At 38.4% G+C, this 16,201-nt stretch overlaps 1 protein-coding gene across 1 annotated transcript; it reads left to right on the top strand.

The window, feature by feature from the left end:
* Positions 1 to 11,397: 11,397 nt before the first annotated feature.
* Positions 11,398 to 13,806, top strand: LOC123673311. Its single transcript, XM_045607799.1, has 2 exons — positions 11,398 to 12,696; positions 13,696 to 13,806. The coding sequence occupies exons 1-2, from the start codon at positions 11,398 to 11,400 to the stop codon at positions 13,804 to 13,806; spliced, it is 1,410 nt and encodes a 469-aa protein (XP_045463755.1).
* The last annotated feature ends 2,395 nt before the right edge of the window (positions 13,807 to 16,201 follow it).

The following is a 16,201-nucleotide window of genomic DNA, read 5'->3' as shown; positions in this document are numbered from 1 at the left end:
CCCTGTGCAATACGATGAGAAGTGTTAGAATGAGAAACATTGAAGGAAATTACTAACAAATGAAATCAACAACAGAAGTCAGCCGTCCAATTGTGGTTACAGCAGCAATTGACCTTACCACGTAAAAGATAATAGCTACCTGCGTGTCATCCGAGTCCAAGAAAATCAACAATGTGGAATGGCTTACTTGGATAATTGATCATTATACAGAAAGAAGGGAATAAGAACAGTCCCTTATACCAATGTGGTTTCCATAGACACGTGTGTCAAGCTTTCGTCCCTGTGCAATACGATGAAAAGTGTTAGAATGAGAAACATTGAAGAAAATAACAAACGAATGAAATCAACAACAGAAGTCAGTCGTGCATTTGTGGTTACAGCAGCAATTGACCTTACCACGTGGGAGATTATAGCTACCTGCGTGACATCCGAGTCCAAGAAAATCAACAATGTGGAACGGCTTAATTGGATAATTGTTCATTAAACAAAAAGAATTGAATAAGAAAAGTCCCTTATACCAAAGTGGTTTCCTTAGACACGTGTGTCAAGCTTTCGTCCCTGTGCAATACGATGAAAAGTGTAAGAATGAGAAACATTGAAGGAAATAACAAACAAATGAAATCAACAACAGAAGTCAGTCGTGCATTTGTGGTTACAGCAGCAATTGACCTAACCACGTAAAAGATTATAGCTACCTGCGTGTCATCCGAGTCCAAGAAAATCAACAATGTGGAATGGCTTACTTGGATAATTGATCATCATACAGAAAGAATGAAGTAAGAACAGTCCCTTATACCAATGTGGTTTCCATAGACACGTGTGTCAAGCTTTCGTCCCTGTGCAATACGATGAAAAGTGTTAGAATGAGAAACATTGAAGAAAATAACAAACGATTGAAATCAACAACAGAAGTCAGTCGTGCATTTGTGGTTACAGCAGCAATTGACCTTACCACGTGAGAGATTATAGCTACCTGCGTGACATCCGAGTCCAAGAAAATCAACAATGTGGAACGGCTTACTTGGATAATTGTTCATTAAACAAAAAGAATTGAATAAGAACAGTCCCTTATACCAAAGTGGTTTCCTTAGACACGTGTGTCAAGCTTTCGTCCCTGTGCAATACGATGAAAAGTGTTAGAATGAGAAACATTGAAGGAAATAACAAACAAATGAAATCAACAACAGAAGTCAGTCGTGCATTTGTGGTTACAGCAGCAATTGACCTTACCACGTTACAGATTATAGCTACCTGCGTGTCATCCGAGTCCAAGAAAATCAACAATGTGGAATGGCTTACTTGGATAATTGATCATCATACAGAAAGAAGGGAATAAGAGCAGTCCCTTATACCAATGTGGTTTACATAGACACGTGTGTCAAGCTTTCGTCCCTGTGCAATACGATGAGAAGTGTTAGAATGAGAAACATTGAAGGAAATTACAAACAAATGAAATCAACAACAGAAGTCAGTCGTGCATTTGTGGTTACAGCAGCAATTGACCTCACCACGTTACAGATTATAGCTACCTGCGTGTCATCCGAGTCCAAGAAAATCAACAATGTGGAATGGTTTACTTGGATAATTGATCATCATACAGAAAGAAGGGAATAAGAACAGTCCCTAATACCAATGTGGTTTCCATAGAAACGTGTGTCAAGCTTTCGTCCCCGTGCAATACGATGAGAAGTGTTAGAATGAGAAACATTGAAGGAAATAACAAACAAATGAAATCAACAACAGAAGTCAGCCGTCCAATTGTGGTTACAGCAGCAATTGACCTTACCACGTGGGAGATTATAGCTACCTGCGTGACATTCGAGTCCAAGAAAATCAACAATGTGGAATGGTTTACTTGGATAATTGATCATCATACAGAAAGAAGGGAATAAGAACAGTCCCTTATACCAATGTGGTTTCCATAGACACGTGTGTCAAGCTTTCGTCCCTGTGCAATACGATGAGAAGTGTTAGAATGAGAAACATTGAAGGAAATAACAAACAAATGAAATCAACAACAGAAGTCAGCCGTCCAATTGTGGTTACAGCAGCAATTGACCTTACCACGTGGGAGATTATAGCTACCTGCGTGACATTCGAGTCCAAGAAAATAAACAATGTGGAATGGCTTTCTTGGATAATTGTTGATTGAACAAAACGAAGGGAATAAGAACAGTCCCTTATACCAAAGTGGTTTCCTTAGGCACGCGTGTCAAGCTTTCGTCCCTGTGCAATACGATGAAAAGTGTTAGAATGAGAAACATAGAAGGAAATAACAAACAAATGAAATCAACAACAGAAGTCAGTCGTGCATTTGTGTTTACAGCAGCAATTGACCTTACCACGTAAAAGATAATAGCTACCTGCGTGTCATCCGAGTCCAAGAAAATCAACAATGTGGAATGGCTTACTTGGATAATTGATCATTATACAGAAAGAAGGGAATAAGAACAGTCCCTTATACCAATGTGGTTTCCATAAACACGTGTGTCAAGCTTTCGTCCCTGTGCAATTCGATGAGAAGTGTTAGAATGAGAAACATTGAAGGAAATAACAAACAAATCAAATCAACAACAGAAGTCAGTCGTGCATTTGTGGTTACAGCAGCAATTGACCTTTCCACGTGGGAGATTATAGATAGCTGCGTGACATCCTTGTCCAAGAAAATCAACAATGTGGAATGGCTTACTTGGATAATTGATCATTATACAGAAAGAATGAAGTGAGAACAGTCCCTTATAACATTGTGGTTTCCATAGACACGTGTGTCAAGCTTTCGTCCCTGTGCAATACGATGAAAAGTGTTAGAATGAGAAACATTGAAGAAAATAACAAACGAATGAAATCTACAACAGAAGTCAGTCGTGCATTTGTGGTTACAGCAGCAATTGACCTTACCACGTAAAAGATAATAGCTACCTGCGTGTCATCCGAGTCCAAGAAAATCAACAATGTGGAATGGCTTACTTGGATAATTGATCATTATACAGAAAGAAGGGAATAAGAACAGTCCCTTATACCAATGTGGTTTCCATAGACACGTGTGTCAAGCTTTCGTCCCTGTGCAATACGATGAGAAGTGTTAGAATGAGAAACATTGAAGGAAATAACGAACAAATCAAATCAACAACAGAAGTCAGTCGTGCATTTGTGATTACAGCAGCAATTGACCTTACCACGTGGGAGATTATAGCTAGCTGCGTGACATCCGAGTCCAAGAAAATCAACAATGTGGAATGGCTTACTTGGATAATTGATCATTATACAGAAAGAATGAAGTAAGAACAGTCCCTTATACCAATGTGGTTTCCATAGACACGTGTGTCAAGCTTTCGTCCCTGTGCAATACGATGAAAAGTGTTAGAATGAGAAACATTGAAGAAAATAACAAACGAATGAAATCAACAACAGAAGTCAGTCGTGCATTTGTGGTTACAGCAGCAATTGACCTTACCACGTGGGAGATTATAGCTACCTGCGTGACATCCGAGTCCAAGAAAATCAACAATGTGGAACGGCTTAATTGGATAATTGTTCATTAAACAAAAAGAATTGAATAAGAACAGTCCCTTATACCAAAGTGGTTTCCTTAGACACGTGTGTCAAGCTTTCGTCCCTGTGCAATACGATGAAAAGTGTAAGAATGAGAAACATTGAAGGAAATAACAAACAAATGAAATCAACAACAGAAGTCAGTCGTGCATTTGTGGTTACAGCAGCAATTGACCTTACCACGTTACAGATTATAGCTACCTGCGTGTCATCCGAGTCCAAGAAAATCAACAATGTGGAATGGCTTACTTGGATAATTGATCATCATACAGAAAGAAGGGAATAAGAACAGTCCCTTATACCAATGTGGTTTACATAGACACGTGTGTCAAGCTTTCGTCCCTGTGCAATACGATGAGAAGTGTTAGAATGAGAAACATTGAAGGAAATTACTAACAAATGAAATCAACAACAGAAGTCAGCCGTCCAATTGTGGTTACAGCAGCAATTGACCTTACCACGTGGGAGATTATAGCTACCCGCGTGTCATCCGATTCCAAGAAAATCAACAATGTGGAATGGCTTACTTGGATAATTGTTCATTAAAAAAAACGAAGGGAATAAGAACAGTCCCTTATACCAAAGTTGTTTCCTTAGACACGTGTGTCAAGCTTTCGTCCCTGTGCAATACGATGAGAAGTGTTAGAATGAGAAACATAGAAGGAAATAACAAACAAATGAAATCAACAACAGAAGTCAGTCGTGCATTTGTGGTTACAGCAGCAATTGACCTTACCACGTGGGAGATTATAGCTACCTGCGTGACATCCGAGTCCAAGAAAATCAACAATGTGGAATGGCCTACTTGGATAATTGTTGATTAAACAAAAAAAAGAGAATAAGAACAGTCCCTTATACCAAAGTGGTTTCCTTAGACACGTGTGTCAAGCTTTCGTCCCTGTGCAATACGATGAGAAGTGTTAGAATGTGAAACATTGAAAGAAATAACAAACAAATGAAATCAACATTAGAAGTCAGTCGTGCATTTGTGGTTACAGCAGCAATTGACCTTACCACGTGGGAGATTATAACTACCTGCGTGACATCCGAGTCCAAGAAAATCAACAATGTGGAATAGCCTACTTGGATAATTGTTGATTGAACAAAAAAAAAAATAAGAACAGTCCCTCATACCAAAGTGGTTTCCTTAGACACGTGTGTCAAGCTTTCGTCCCTGTGCAATACGATGAGAAGTGTTAGAATGAGAAACATTGAAGGAAATAACAAACAAATGAAATCAACATTAGAATTCAGTCGTGCATTTGTGGTTACAGCAGCAAATGACCTTACCACGTGGGAGATTATAGCTACCTGCGTGACATCCGAGTCCAAGAAAATCAACAATGTGGAATGGCCTACTTGGATAATTGTTGATTGAACAAAAAAAAAAATAAGAACAGTCCCTTATACCAAAGTGGTTTCCTTAGACACGTGTGTCAAGCTTTCGTCCCTGTGCAATACGATGAGAAGTGTTAGAATGAGAAACATTGGAGGAAATAACAAACAAATGAAATCAACAACAGAAGTCAGTCGTGCATTTGTGATTACAGCAGCAATTGACCTTACCACGTGGGAGATTATAGCTACCTGCGTGACATCCGAGTCCAAGAAAATCAACAATGTGGAATGGCTTACTTGGATAATTGATCATTATACAGAAAGAATGAAGTAAGAACAGTCCCTTATACCAATGTGGTTTCCATAGACACGTGTGTCAAGCTTTCGACCCTTTGCAATACGATGAAAAGTGTTAGAATGAGAAACATTGAAAAAAATAACAAACGAATGAAATCAACAACAGAAGTCAGTCGTGCATTTGTGGTTACAGCAGCAATTGACCTTACCACGTGGGAGATTATAGCTACCTGCGTGACATCCGAGTCCAAGAAAATCAACAATGTGGAACGGCTTACTTGGATAATAGTTCATTAAACAAAAAGAATTGAATAAGAACAGTCCCTTATACCAAAGTGGTTTCCTTAGACACGTGTGTCAAGCTTTCGTCCCTGTGCAATACGATGAAAAGTGTAAGAATGAGAAACATTGAAGGAAATAACAAACAAATGAAATCAACAACAGAAGTCAGTCGTGCATTTGTGGTTACAGCAGCAATTGACCTTTCCACGTGGGAGATTATAGATAGCTGCGTGACATCCTTGTCCAAGAAAATCAACAATGTGGAATGGCCTACTTGGATAATTGTTGATTGAACAAAAAAAAAAATAAGAACAGTCCCTTATACCAAAGTGGTTTCCTTAGACACGTGTGTCAAGCTTTCGTCCCTGTGCAATACGATGAGAAGTGTTAGAATGAGAAACATTGGAGGAAATAACAAACAAATGAAATCAACAACAGAAGTCAGTCGTGCATTTGTGGTTACAGCAGCAATTGACCTTACCACGTGGGAGATTATAGCTACCTGCGTGACATCCGAGTCCAAGAAAATCAACAATGTGGAACGGCTTACTTGGATAATAGTTCATTAAACAAAAAGAATTGAATAAGAACAGTCCCTTATACCAAAGTGGTTTCCTTAGACACGTGTGTCAAGCTTTCGTCCCTGTGCAATACGATGAGAAGTGTTAGAATGAGAAACATTGAAGGAAATAACAAACAAATGAAATCAACATTAGAATTCAGTCGTGCATTTGTGGTTACAGCAGCAAATGACCTTACCACGTGGGAGATTATAGCTACCTGCGTGACATCCGAGTCCAAGAAAATCAACAATGTGGAATGGCCTACTTGGATAATTGTTGATTGAACAAAAAAAAAAATAAGAACAGTCCCTTATACCAAAGTGGTTTCCTTAGACACGTGTGTCAAGCTTTCGTCCCTGTGCAATACGATGAGAAGTGTTAGAATGAGAAACATTGGAGGAAATAACAAACAAATGAAATCAACAACAGAAGTCAGTCGTGCATTTGTGATTACAGCAGCAATTGACCTTACCACGTGGGAGATTATAGCTACCTGCGTGACATCCGAGTCCAAGAAAATCAACAATGTGGAATGGCTTACTTGGATAATTGATCATTATACAGAAAGAAGGGAATAAGAACAGTCCCTTATACCAATGTGGTTTCCATAAACACGTGTGTCAAGCTTTCGTCCCTGTGCAATTCGATGAGAAGTGTTAGAATGAGAAACATTGAAGGAAATAACAAACAAATCAAATCAACAACAGAAGTCAGTCGTGCATTTGTGGTTACAGCAGCAATTGACCTTTCCACGTGGGAGATTATAGATAGCTGCGTGACATCCTTGTCCAAGAAAATCAACAATGTGGAATGGCTTACTTGGATAATTGATCATTATACAGAAAGAATGAAGTGAGAACAGTCCCTTATAACATTGTGGTTTCCATAGACACGTGTGTCAAGCTTTCGTCCCTGTGCAATACGATGAAAAGTGTTAGAATGAGAAACATTGAAGAAAATAACAAACGAATGAAATCTACAACAGAAGTCAGTCGTGCATTTGTGGTTACAGCAGCAATTGACCTTACCACGTAAAAGATAATAGCTACCTGCGTGTCATCCGAGTCCAAGAAAATCAACAATGTGGAATGGCTTACTTGGATAATTGATCATTATACAGAAAGAAGGGAATAAGAACAGTCCCTTATACCAATGTGGTTTCCATAGACACGTGTGTCAAGCTTTCGTCCCTGTGCAATACGATGAGAAGTGTTAGAATGAGAAACATTGAAGGAAATAACGAACAAATCAAATCAACAACAGAAGTCAGTCGTGCATTTGTGATTACAGCAGCAATTGACCTTACCACGTGGGAGATTATAGCTAGCTGCGTGACATCCGAGTCCAAGAAAATCAACAATGTGGAATGGCTTACTTGGATAATTGATCATTATACAGAAAGAATGAAGTAAGAACAGTCCCTTATACCAATGTGGTTTCCATAGACACGTGTGTCAAGCTTTCGTCCCTGTGCAATACGATGAAAAGTGTTAGAATGAGAAACATTGAAGAAAATAACAAACGAATGAAATCAACAACAGAAGTCAGTCGTGCATTTGTGGTTACAGCAGCAATTGACCTTACCACGTGGGAGATTATAGCTACCTGCGTGACATCCGAGTCCAAGAAAATCAACAATGTGGAACGGCTTAATTGGATAATTGTTCATTAAACAAAAAGAATTGAATAAGAACAGTCCCTTATACCAAAGTGGTTTCCTTAGACACGTGTGTCAAGCTTTCGTCCCTGTGCAATACGATGAAAAGTGTAAGAATGAGAAACATTGAAGGAAATAACAAACAAATGAAATCAACAACAGAAGTCAGTCGTGCATTTGTGGTTACAGCAGCAATTGACCTTACCACGTTACAGATTATAGCTACCTGCGTGTCATCCGAGTCCAAGAAAATCAACAATGTGGAATGGCTTACTTGGATAATTGATCATCATACAGAAAGAAGGGAATAAGAACAGTCCCTTATACCAATGTGGTTTACATAGACACGTGTGTCAAGCTTTCGTCCCTGTGCAATACGATGAGAAGTGTTAGAATGAGAAACATTGAAGGAAATTACTAACAAATGAAATCAACAACAGAAGTCAGCCGTCCAATTGTGGTTACAGCAGCAATTGACCTTACCACGTGGGAGATTATAGCTACCCGCGTGTCATCCGATTCCAAGAAAATCAACAATGTGGAATGGCTTACTTGGATAATTGTTCATTAAAAAAAACGAAGGGAATAAGAACAGTCCCTTATACCAAAGTTGTTTCCTTAGACACGTGTGTCAAGCTTTCGTCCCTGTGCAATACGATGAGAAGTGTTAGAATGAGAAACATAGAAGGAAATAACAAACAAATGAAATCAACAACAGAAGTCAGTCGTGCATTTGTGGTTACAGCAGCAATTGACCTTACCACGTGGGAGATTATAGCTACCTGCGTGACATCCGAGTCCAAGAAAATCAACAATGTGGAATGGCCTACTTGGATAATTGTTGATTAAACAAAAAAAAGAGAATAAGAACAGTCCCTTATACCAAAGTGGTTTCCTTAGACACGTGTGTCAAGCTTTCGTCCCTGTGCAATACGATGAGAAGTGTTAGAATGTGAAACATTGAAAGAAATAACAAACAAATGAAATCAACATTAGAAGTCAGTCGTGCATTTGTGGTTACAGCAGCAATTGACCTTACCACGTGGGAGATTATAACTACCTGCGTGACATCCGAGTCCAAGAAAATCAACAATGTGGAATAGCCTACTTGGATAATTGTTGATTGAACAAAAAAAAAAATAAGAACAGTCCCTCATACCAAAGTGGTTTCCTTAGACACGTGTGTCAAGCTTTCGTCCCTGTGCAATACGATGAGAAGTGTTAGAATGAGAAACATTGAAGGAAATAACAAACAAATGAAATCAACATTAGAATTCAGTCGTGCATTTGTGGTTACAGCAGCAAATGACCTTACCACGTGGGAGATTATAGCTACCTGCGTGACATCCGAGTCCAAGAAAATCAACAATGTGGAATGGCCTACTTGGATAATTGTTGATTGAACAAAAAAAAAAATAAGAACAGTCCCTTATACCAAAGTGGTTTCCTTAGACACGTGTGTCAAGCTTTCGTCCCTGTGCAATACGATGAGAAGTGTTAGAATGAGAAACATTGGAGGAAATAACAAACAAATGAAATCAACAACAGAAGTCAGTCGTGCATTTGTGATTACAGCAGCAATTGACCTTACCACGTGGGAGATTATAGCTACCTGCGTGACATCCGAGTCCAAGAAAATCAACAATGTGGAATGGCTTACTTGGATAATTGATCATTATACAGAAAGAATGAAGTAAGAACAGTCCCTTATACCAATGTGGTTTCCATAGACACGTGTGTCAAGCTTTCGACCCTTTGCAATACGATGAAAAGTGTTAGAATGAGAAACATTGAAAAAAATAACAAACGAATGAAATCAACAACAGAAGTCAGTCGTGCATTTGTGGTTACAGCAGCAATTGACCTTACCACGTGGGAGATTATAGCTACCTGCGTGACATCCGAGTCCAAGAAAATCAACAATGTGGAACGGCTTACTTGGATAATAGTTCATTAAACAAAAAGAATTGAATAAGAACAGTCCCTTATACCAAAGTGGTTTCCTTAGACACGTGTGTCAAGCTTTCGTCCCTGTGCAATACGATGAAAAGTGTTAGAATGAGAAACATTGAAGGAAATAACAAACAAATGAAATCAACAACAGAAGTCAGTCGTGCATTTGTGGTTACAGCAGCAATTGACCTTACCACGTTACAGATTATAGCTACCTGCGTGTCATCCGAGTCCAAGGAAATCAACAATGTGGAATGGCTTACTTGGATAATTGATCATCAAACAATTTAACAAAATCATACTATTTAACAAAACGTGAACGTGATCGCATGTGTTTCTCAGTTGCTCTACATTATTTATTTTCAAAGTATTAGTTTAATCTTTTTATTTTTGATTTCACGATTAAATCGTGAGTGAAAGTTTTCTCATCTTCGAGTTGGTTGTTATTTTTGATTGGTTGAATAACTGAAGAAAGGTTAGTTCATTTTCCTTTATAACGATCTGAACGAGTTGTGGATATTGTTATCATTTATCCGTCTGCTGTTGCTGGTGCTTATCTTATCTCGATATGGGGAAGCCGTGTTTTTGCTGCAAAAAAGTGTACGACGATCACCTTTCATTAACGTGTTCTGTTTGTCAACATTTATATGGGAATTCCTGTGTAGGAATGAGTAGTTCCGAAGTGCGTATTATAAACTCAAAGAAATCTATCTCGTGGAATTGTAGTAAATGTGAAAGTATTGGAAGTGACATTATGTCACTCAAAAGTATAATTGTCTCTTTACAAAAGGAAATAAGTGAACTTCGATCGTCTATTGCTACTTCCTCACAAACGGTGAAAATTCAAGATGAATCTTTTGAAGAAATCGTTCAAGAGTTGGAAGATCGAATGCAGCGCAGGAACAACATCATGCTTTATGGTTTGGCAGAGCCTTCCCAAGATATAGCTGCGGAGGTTAGAGCTCAGACAGATATTAAAAGTGTGGAAGAAGCACTGAAATTTGTAAATCCTGATGTTCAGCTGGACATTAAGAAGGTGTTTAGGGTTGGAAAATCTTATGCATCTACTGGCAAACCGCGTCCATTAAAGATAACTCTGAATTCCGATGCTCCTGTGCGGCAGCTCTTGAGTAGATCCGGACAACTTAAAAAATATAGGAAACATCCAAACCTATTTCTTTCATCCGATTGTACCCCTAGGCAAAATGAATACTTTAAACGAGTAAAAGCTGAATTCGAGCGCAGAAAAAATGATGGTGAAAGTGTGCAGATGAGATTTGTTAGAGGTGTTCCCACAATTAAGCCTTTAAACTGATGATACCCGATTACACGCATAATAAGCTCTCTTGCTTCTATCAGAATGTTAGGGGTTTGAATTCTAAAACTCATGATTTTTACTGTTCCATCTCGGCCTCCGATTACGATATTATTTGCCTAAGTGAAACATGGTTGCAAGAGAGTGTGTATGATTCAGAACTTTTTACCGATAATTATTGTGTATATCGCTGTGACAGGAATCTGGCTTTGTGTAAGTCTTCCACGGGAGGAGGTGTGCTGCTTGCCATTGATAGGAAGTATCGTTCTGAAACTTTAGATCTGTAGGTGTTACGTAGCTTGGCTCCTTCCATAGATATAGTGGGCTGCAAATTATTTACGGGATTTATGTGTTTGTTCGTTTTTGTGATTTATATCCCCCCTAACGTGAACAATATCATATATGGACATTTTTTTGATGCTCTTGTCTCTCTGGATTTAATGCAGGATAGAGACTTATTGTTTGTTGGCGACTTCAATGCTCCTTTGTACAGCAGCGGTCATAATACTGATGATAGGTCCATTACAGTATCAACGTTTTCTGAAATCTTAGAACTTAAGCAATTTAATGATATCGTTAATTGTAACAGTAGAATGCTGGATCTTGTATTGACAAATTTATATTTGTCACCACCGGAAAATGCAGCCGGTTTAGTTGATGTTGATCCATACCATCCCCCTCTCCTGATATACTTCGGTGTTAAATCCCCTAGACCTCATAATTTTGGAGTTCATGATTCCCATAAAGAATTTAATTTCAAGAAAGCGGACTTTAGGATGATGTATGAGATGATAGGTGCCCAAGACTGGTCTGGAGTGATGGGTGCTGCTCACCCTGATGAGGCTTGCGATGCTCTTTATTCAGTCTTTAATACAATTTTCATTGCCACTGTTCCTTACAAGAAGTTGAGGACCCGAAGATTTCCGCATTGGTATACGTCGGAGCTTATCAAGCTAATTCGCATGAAGGAGCGCTGTCATCAAAGGTATAAACGCTATAATAGAGCCAATGATTTTGATCAATTCCGGTCTCTCAGATCAATTATTAAGTCAAGAACTAAAATACTCTACAGAAATTTCATATCATCGGCGGAACGCTCAATAAGTGATGATCCGAGAAGTTTTTGGGCTTTTATTCAGGACAGAAAGGGATACACGAGGATTCCTGGTGTTGTGAAGGATGGCGACATATCTTACAGCAGTCCGGCTGGAGTTGTTGGTGCATTCGCTGATTTTTTCGGGTCGGTTTATGCAGCTGATGACTATGTTAATAGTGATGGAATTGAGGAAATATGTGATCAGAATTTTATTTCAGTTGAAAGTGTATCGGATGGTGAGGTTAGGTTGGCGGCGCGAAAACTTAGTAACAAATTGACGGCCGGGCCAGATTTGATTCCTAGCTTCGTTGTGAAGGACTGCATTGGTGTTTTGGTGCTCCCACTCAAACATATTTATGATTTGATTTTGAAAACCAGCACATTTCCGACCAGGTGGAAGGCTGCAAAAATCATTCCTGTACTCAAGAAAGGCGACTCCTCCATCATAAGTAATTATGGACCTATATCAATATTGTGTAATTTTTCTAAATTATTTGAGATAATTTTGTTTAACGCCATATATCCTAGAGTTAGAAGTAGTGTTGCAGCGGAACAGCATGGTTTCATGAAAAAAAGATCATGTTCAACTAACTTGATTACGTTTTCGCAGTTCGTATATGAGAAATTAGATTTGGGAGGACAGGTTGATGTTATATACACTGATTTTCAAAAGGCTTTCGATAAGATCAATCATGAAATTCTTACCGCGAAAATTAAAAGACTTTTTGGTTTTTCGTGTGCATTAGCTGATCTCGTTAAATCCTATTTGAGCGATCGTCGTCAATTTGTTCAAATAGAAAATTGTAGATCTAGAGAGATTACCGTTACTTCGGGAGTACCTCAGGGGTCTAACCTAGGACCGCTATTATTTATCTTGTTTATTGATGACCTTCTACAGATAATTAAGAATTTGAAGTTAGCCTATGCTGATGATTTCAAAATGTATGCGGAAATTTCATCTGCTGATGACTGTTTGAGTTTGCAGGAAGACATATATGTTGTGAATAGGTGGTGTAGCTGCAATAGGTTTCATTTAAATGTATCGAAATGTAGCGTAGTGTCTTACACACGGAGGAAGGAAGTGCATCTATTTGACTACAATATCAGAGGTATAAATCTCTCTCGGCTTACTGAAATCAAGGATCTGGGTTTGGTATTTGATCAAAGGTTTTCTTTCATACCACATATTACTCAGTTAACCTTATCGGCATGTAGAATATATGGTTTCATTGTACGAAACGCGAGATTGTTTGAGAATTCGTCAACAATAATTCACTTATTTAACGCGTTGGTCAGAAGTAAGCTCGAGTATGGTTGCCTAATTTGGCGCCCAATCTATAACTGTCATGCTCACCATCTAGAGACTGTACAAAGAAGGTTTTTGAAGTGGCTTTCATATCGTGAGGATGGACTATACCCACCTAGGGGATACGATCATAGTATCTTATTATCAAGATTTAATTCAAAAAGCCTCGAATGCAGAAGAGGTTTGCATGCCATCAAATTCCTTCATGGTCTTCTGGGTGGTAGAATTGACTGCGTTGAATTGCTGAGTAAGCTAGATTTTTTCGTACCTCGCCCGAATGCTAGAACTAGATATTTTTTTTACATAAGTACACCAAGAACTAATTTGCTGTTGCAGTCACCACTGAGATTTGCTTGTTCCGTTGTTAACTCTCTAGCGGATAGATGTGATCTGCATTCTCAATCTCTGGTTCATATATGTGATTTGTATTTGAATGAAAACATCTGAAGTTGAGGGGAACACGCATGACATTATATTGTATTCGATTTCCATTTATTTATTGTATTTTGTTTTTATTTTCCGGGGCCTGAAAACTGTATTTTGGGGTGTGTATGGGTTGTTTATCTCTTAATTTTCATGATTTTATTGGATTATGTTCATGATATAGCATTAATAATTTTTTTTTTTTTCTTCTTGTTAAATTAGTATTGATTGTTGTTTTTGATTTCCTGTAATTGGGTATACCTGTTGGAAATAAAGGCTTATTATTATTATTATTATTATTATTATCATACAGAAAGAAGGGAATAAGAACAGTCCCTTATACCAATGTGGTTTACATAGACACGTGTGTCAAGCTTTCGTCCCTGTGCAATACGATGAGAAGTGTTAGAATGAGAAACATTGAAGGAAATAACAAACAAATGAAATCAACAACAGAAGTCAGCCGTCCAATTGTGGTTACAGCAGCAATTGACCTTACCACGTGGGAGATTATAGCTACCCGCGTGTCATCCGAGTCCAAGAAAATCAACAATGTGGAATGGCTTACTTGGATAATTGTTCATTAAACAAAAAGAAGGGAATAAGAACAGTACCTTATACCAAAGTGGTTTCCTTAGACAGCTGTGTCAAGCTTTCGTTCCTGTGCAATACGATGAAAAGTGTTAGAATGAGAAACATAGAAGGAAATAACAAACAAATGAAATCAACAACAGAAGTCAGTCGTGCATTTGTGGTTACAGCAGCAATTAACCTTACCACGTGGGAGATTATAGCTACCTGCGTGACATCCGAGTCCAAGAAAATCAACAATGTGGAATGGCTTACTTGGATAATTGATCATTATACAGAAAGAATGAAGTAAGAACAGTCCCTTATACCAATGTGGTTTCCATAGACACGTGTGTCAAGCTTTCGTCCCTGTGCAATACGATGAGAAGTGTTAGAATGAGAAACATTGAAGGAAATAACAAACAAATCAAATCAACAACAGAAGTCAGTCGTGCATTTGTGGTTACAGCAGCAATTGACCTTTCCACGTGGGAGATTATAGATAGCTGCGTGACATCCTTGTCCAAGAAAATCAACAATGTGGAATGGCTTACTTGGATAATTGATCATTATACAGAAAGAATGAAGTGAGAACAGTCCCTTATAACATTGTGGTTTCCATAGACACGTGTGTCAAGCTTTCGTCCCTGTGCAATACGATGAGAAGTGTTAGAATGAGAAACATTGAAGAAAATAACAAACGAATGAAATCTACAACAGAAGTCAGTCGTGCATTTGTGGTTACAGCAGCAATTGACCTTACCACGTAAAAGATAATAGCTACCTGCGTGTCATCCGAGTCCAAGAAAATCAACAATGTGGAATGGCTTACTTGGATAATTGATCATTATACAGAAAGAAGGGAATAAGAACATTCCCTTATACCAATGTGGTTTCCATAGACACGTGTGTCAAGCTTTCGTCCCTGTGCAATACGATGAGAAGTGTTAGAATGAGAAACATTGAAGGAAATAACGAACAAATCAAATCAACAACAGAAGTCAGTCGTGCATTTGTGATTACAGCAGCAATTGACCTTACCACGTGGGAGATTATAGCTAGCTGCGTGACATCCGAGTCCAAGAAAATCAACAATGTGGAATGGCTTACTTGGATAATTGATCATTATACAGAAAGAATGAAGTAAGAACAGTCCCTTATACCAATGTGGTTTCCATAGACACGTGTGTCAAGCTTTCGTCCCTGTGCAATACGATGAAAAGTGTTAGAATGAGAAACATTGAAGAAAATAACAAACGAATGAAATCAACAACAGAAGTCAGTCGTGCATTTGTGGTTACAGCAGCAATTGACCTTACCACGTGGGAGATTATAGCTACCTGCGTGACATCCGAGTCCAAGAAAATCAACAATGTGGAACGGCTTAATTGGATAATTGTTCATTAAACAAAAAGAATTGAATAAGAACAGTCCCTTATACCAAAGTGGTTTCCTTAGACACGTGTGTCAAGCTTTCGTCCCTGTGCAATACGATGAAAAGTGTAAGAATGAGAAACATTGAAGGAAATAACAAACAAATGAAATCAACAACAGAAGTCAGTCGTGTATTTGTGGTTACAGCAGCAATTGACCTTACCACGTTACAGATTATAGCTACCTGCGTGTCATCCGAGTCCAAGAAAATCAACAATGTGGAATGGCTTACTTGGATAATTGATCATCATACAGAAAGAAGGGAATAAGAACAGTCCCTTATACCAATGTGGTTTACATAGACACGTGTGTCAAGCTTTCGTCCCTGTGCAATACGATGAGAAGTGTTAGAATGAGAAACATTGAAGGAAATTACTAACAAATGAAATCAACAACAGAAGTCAGCCGTCCAATT

Source organism: Harmonia axyridis, chromosome 2, assembly GCF_914767665.1.
Source record: "Harmonia axyridis chromosome 2, icHarAxyr1.1, whole genome shotgun sequence".
Taxonomy (NCBI): Eukaryota; Metazoa; Arthropoda; class Insecta; order Coleoptera; family Coccinellidae; genus Harmonia; species Harmonia axyridis.
Note: the sequence above shows the minus strand (reverse complement) of the source record. Positions and strands in the feature narration are given on the sequence as shown.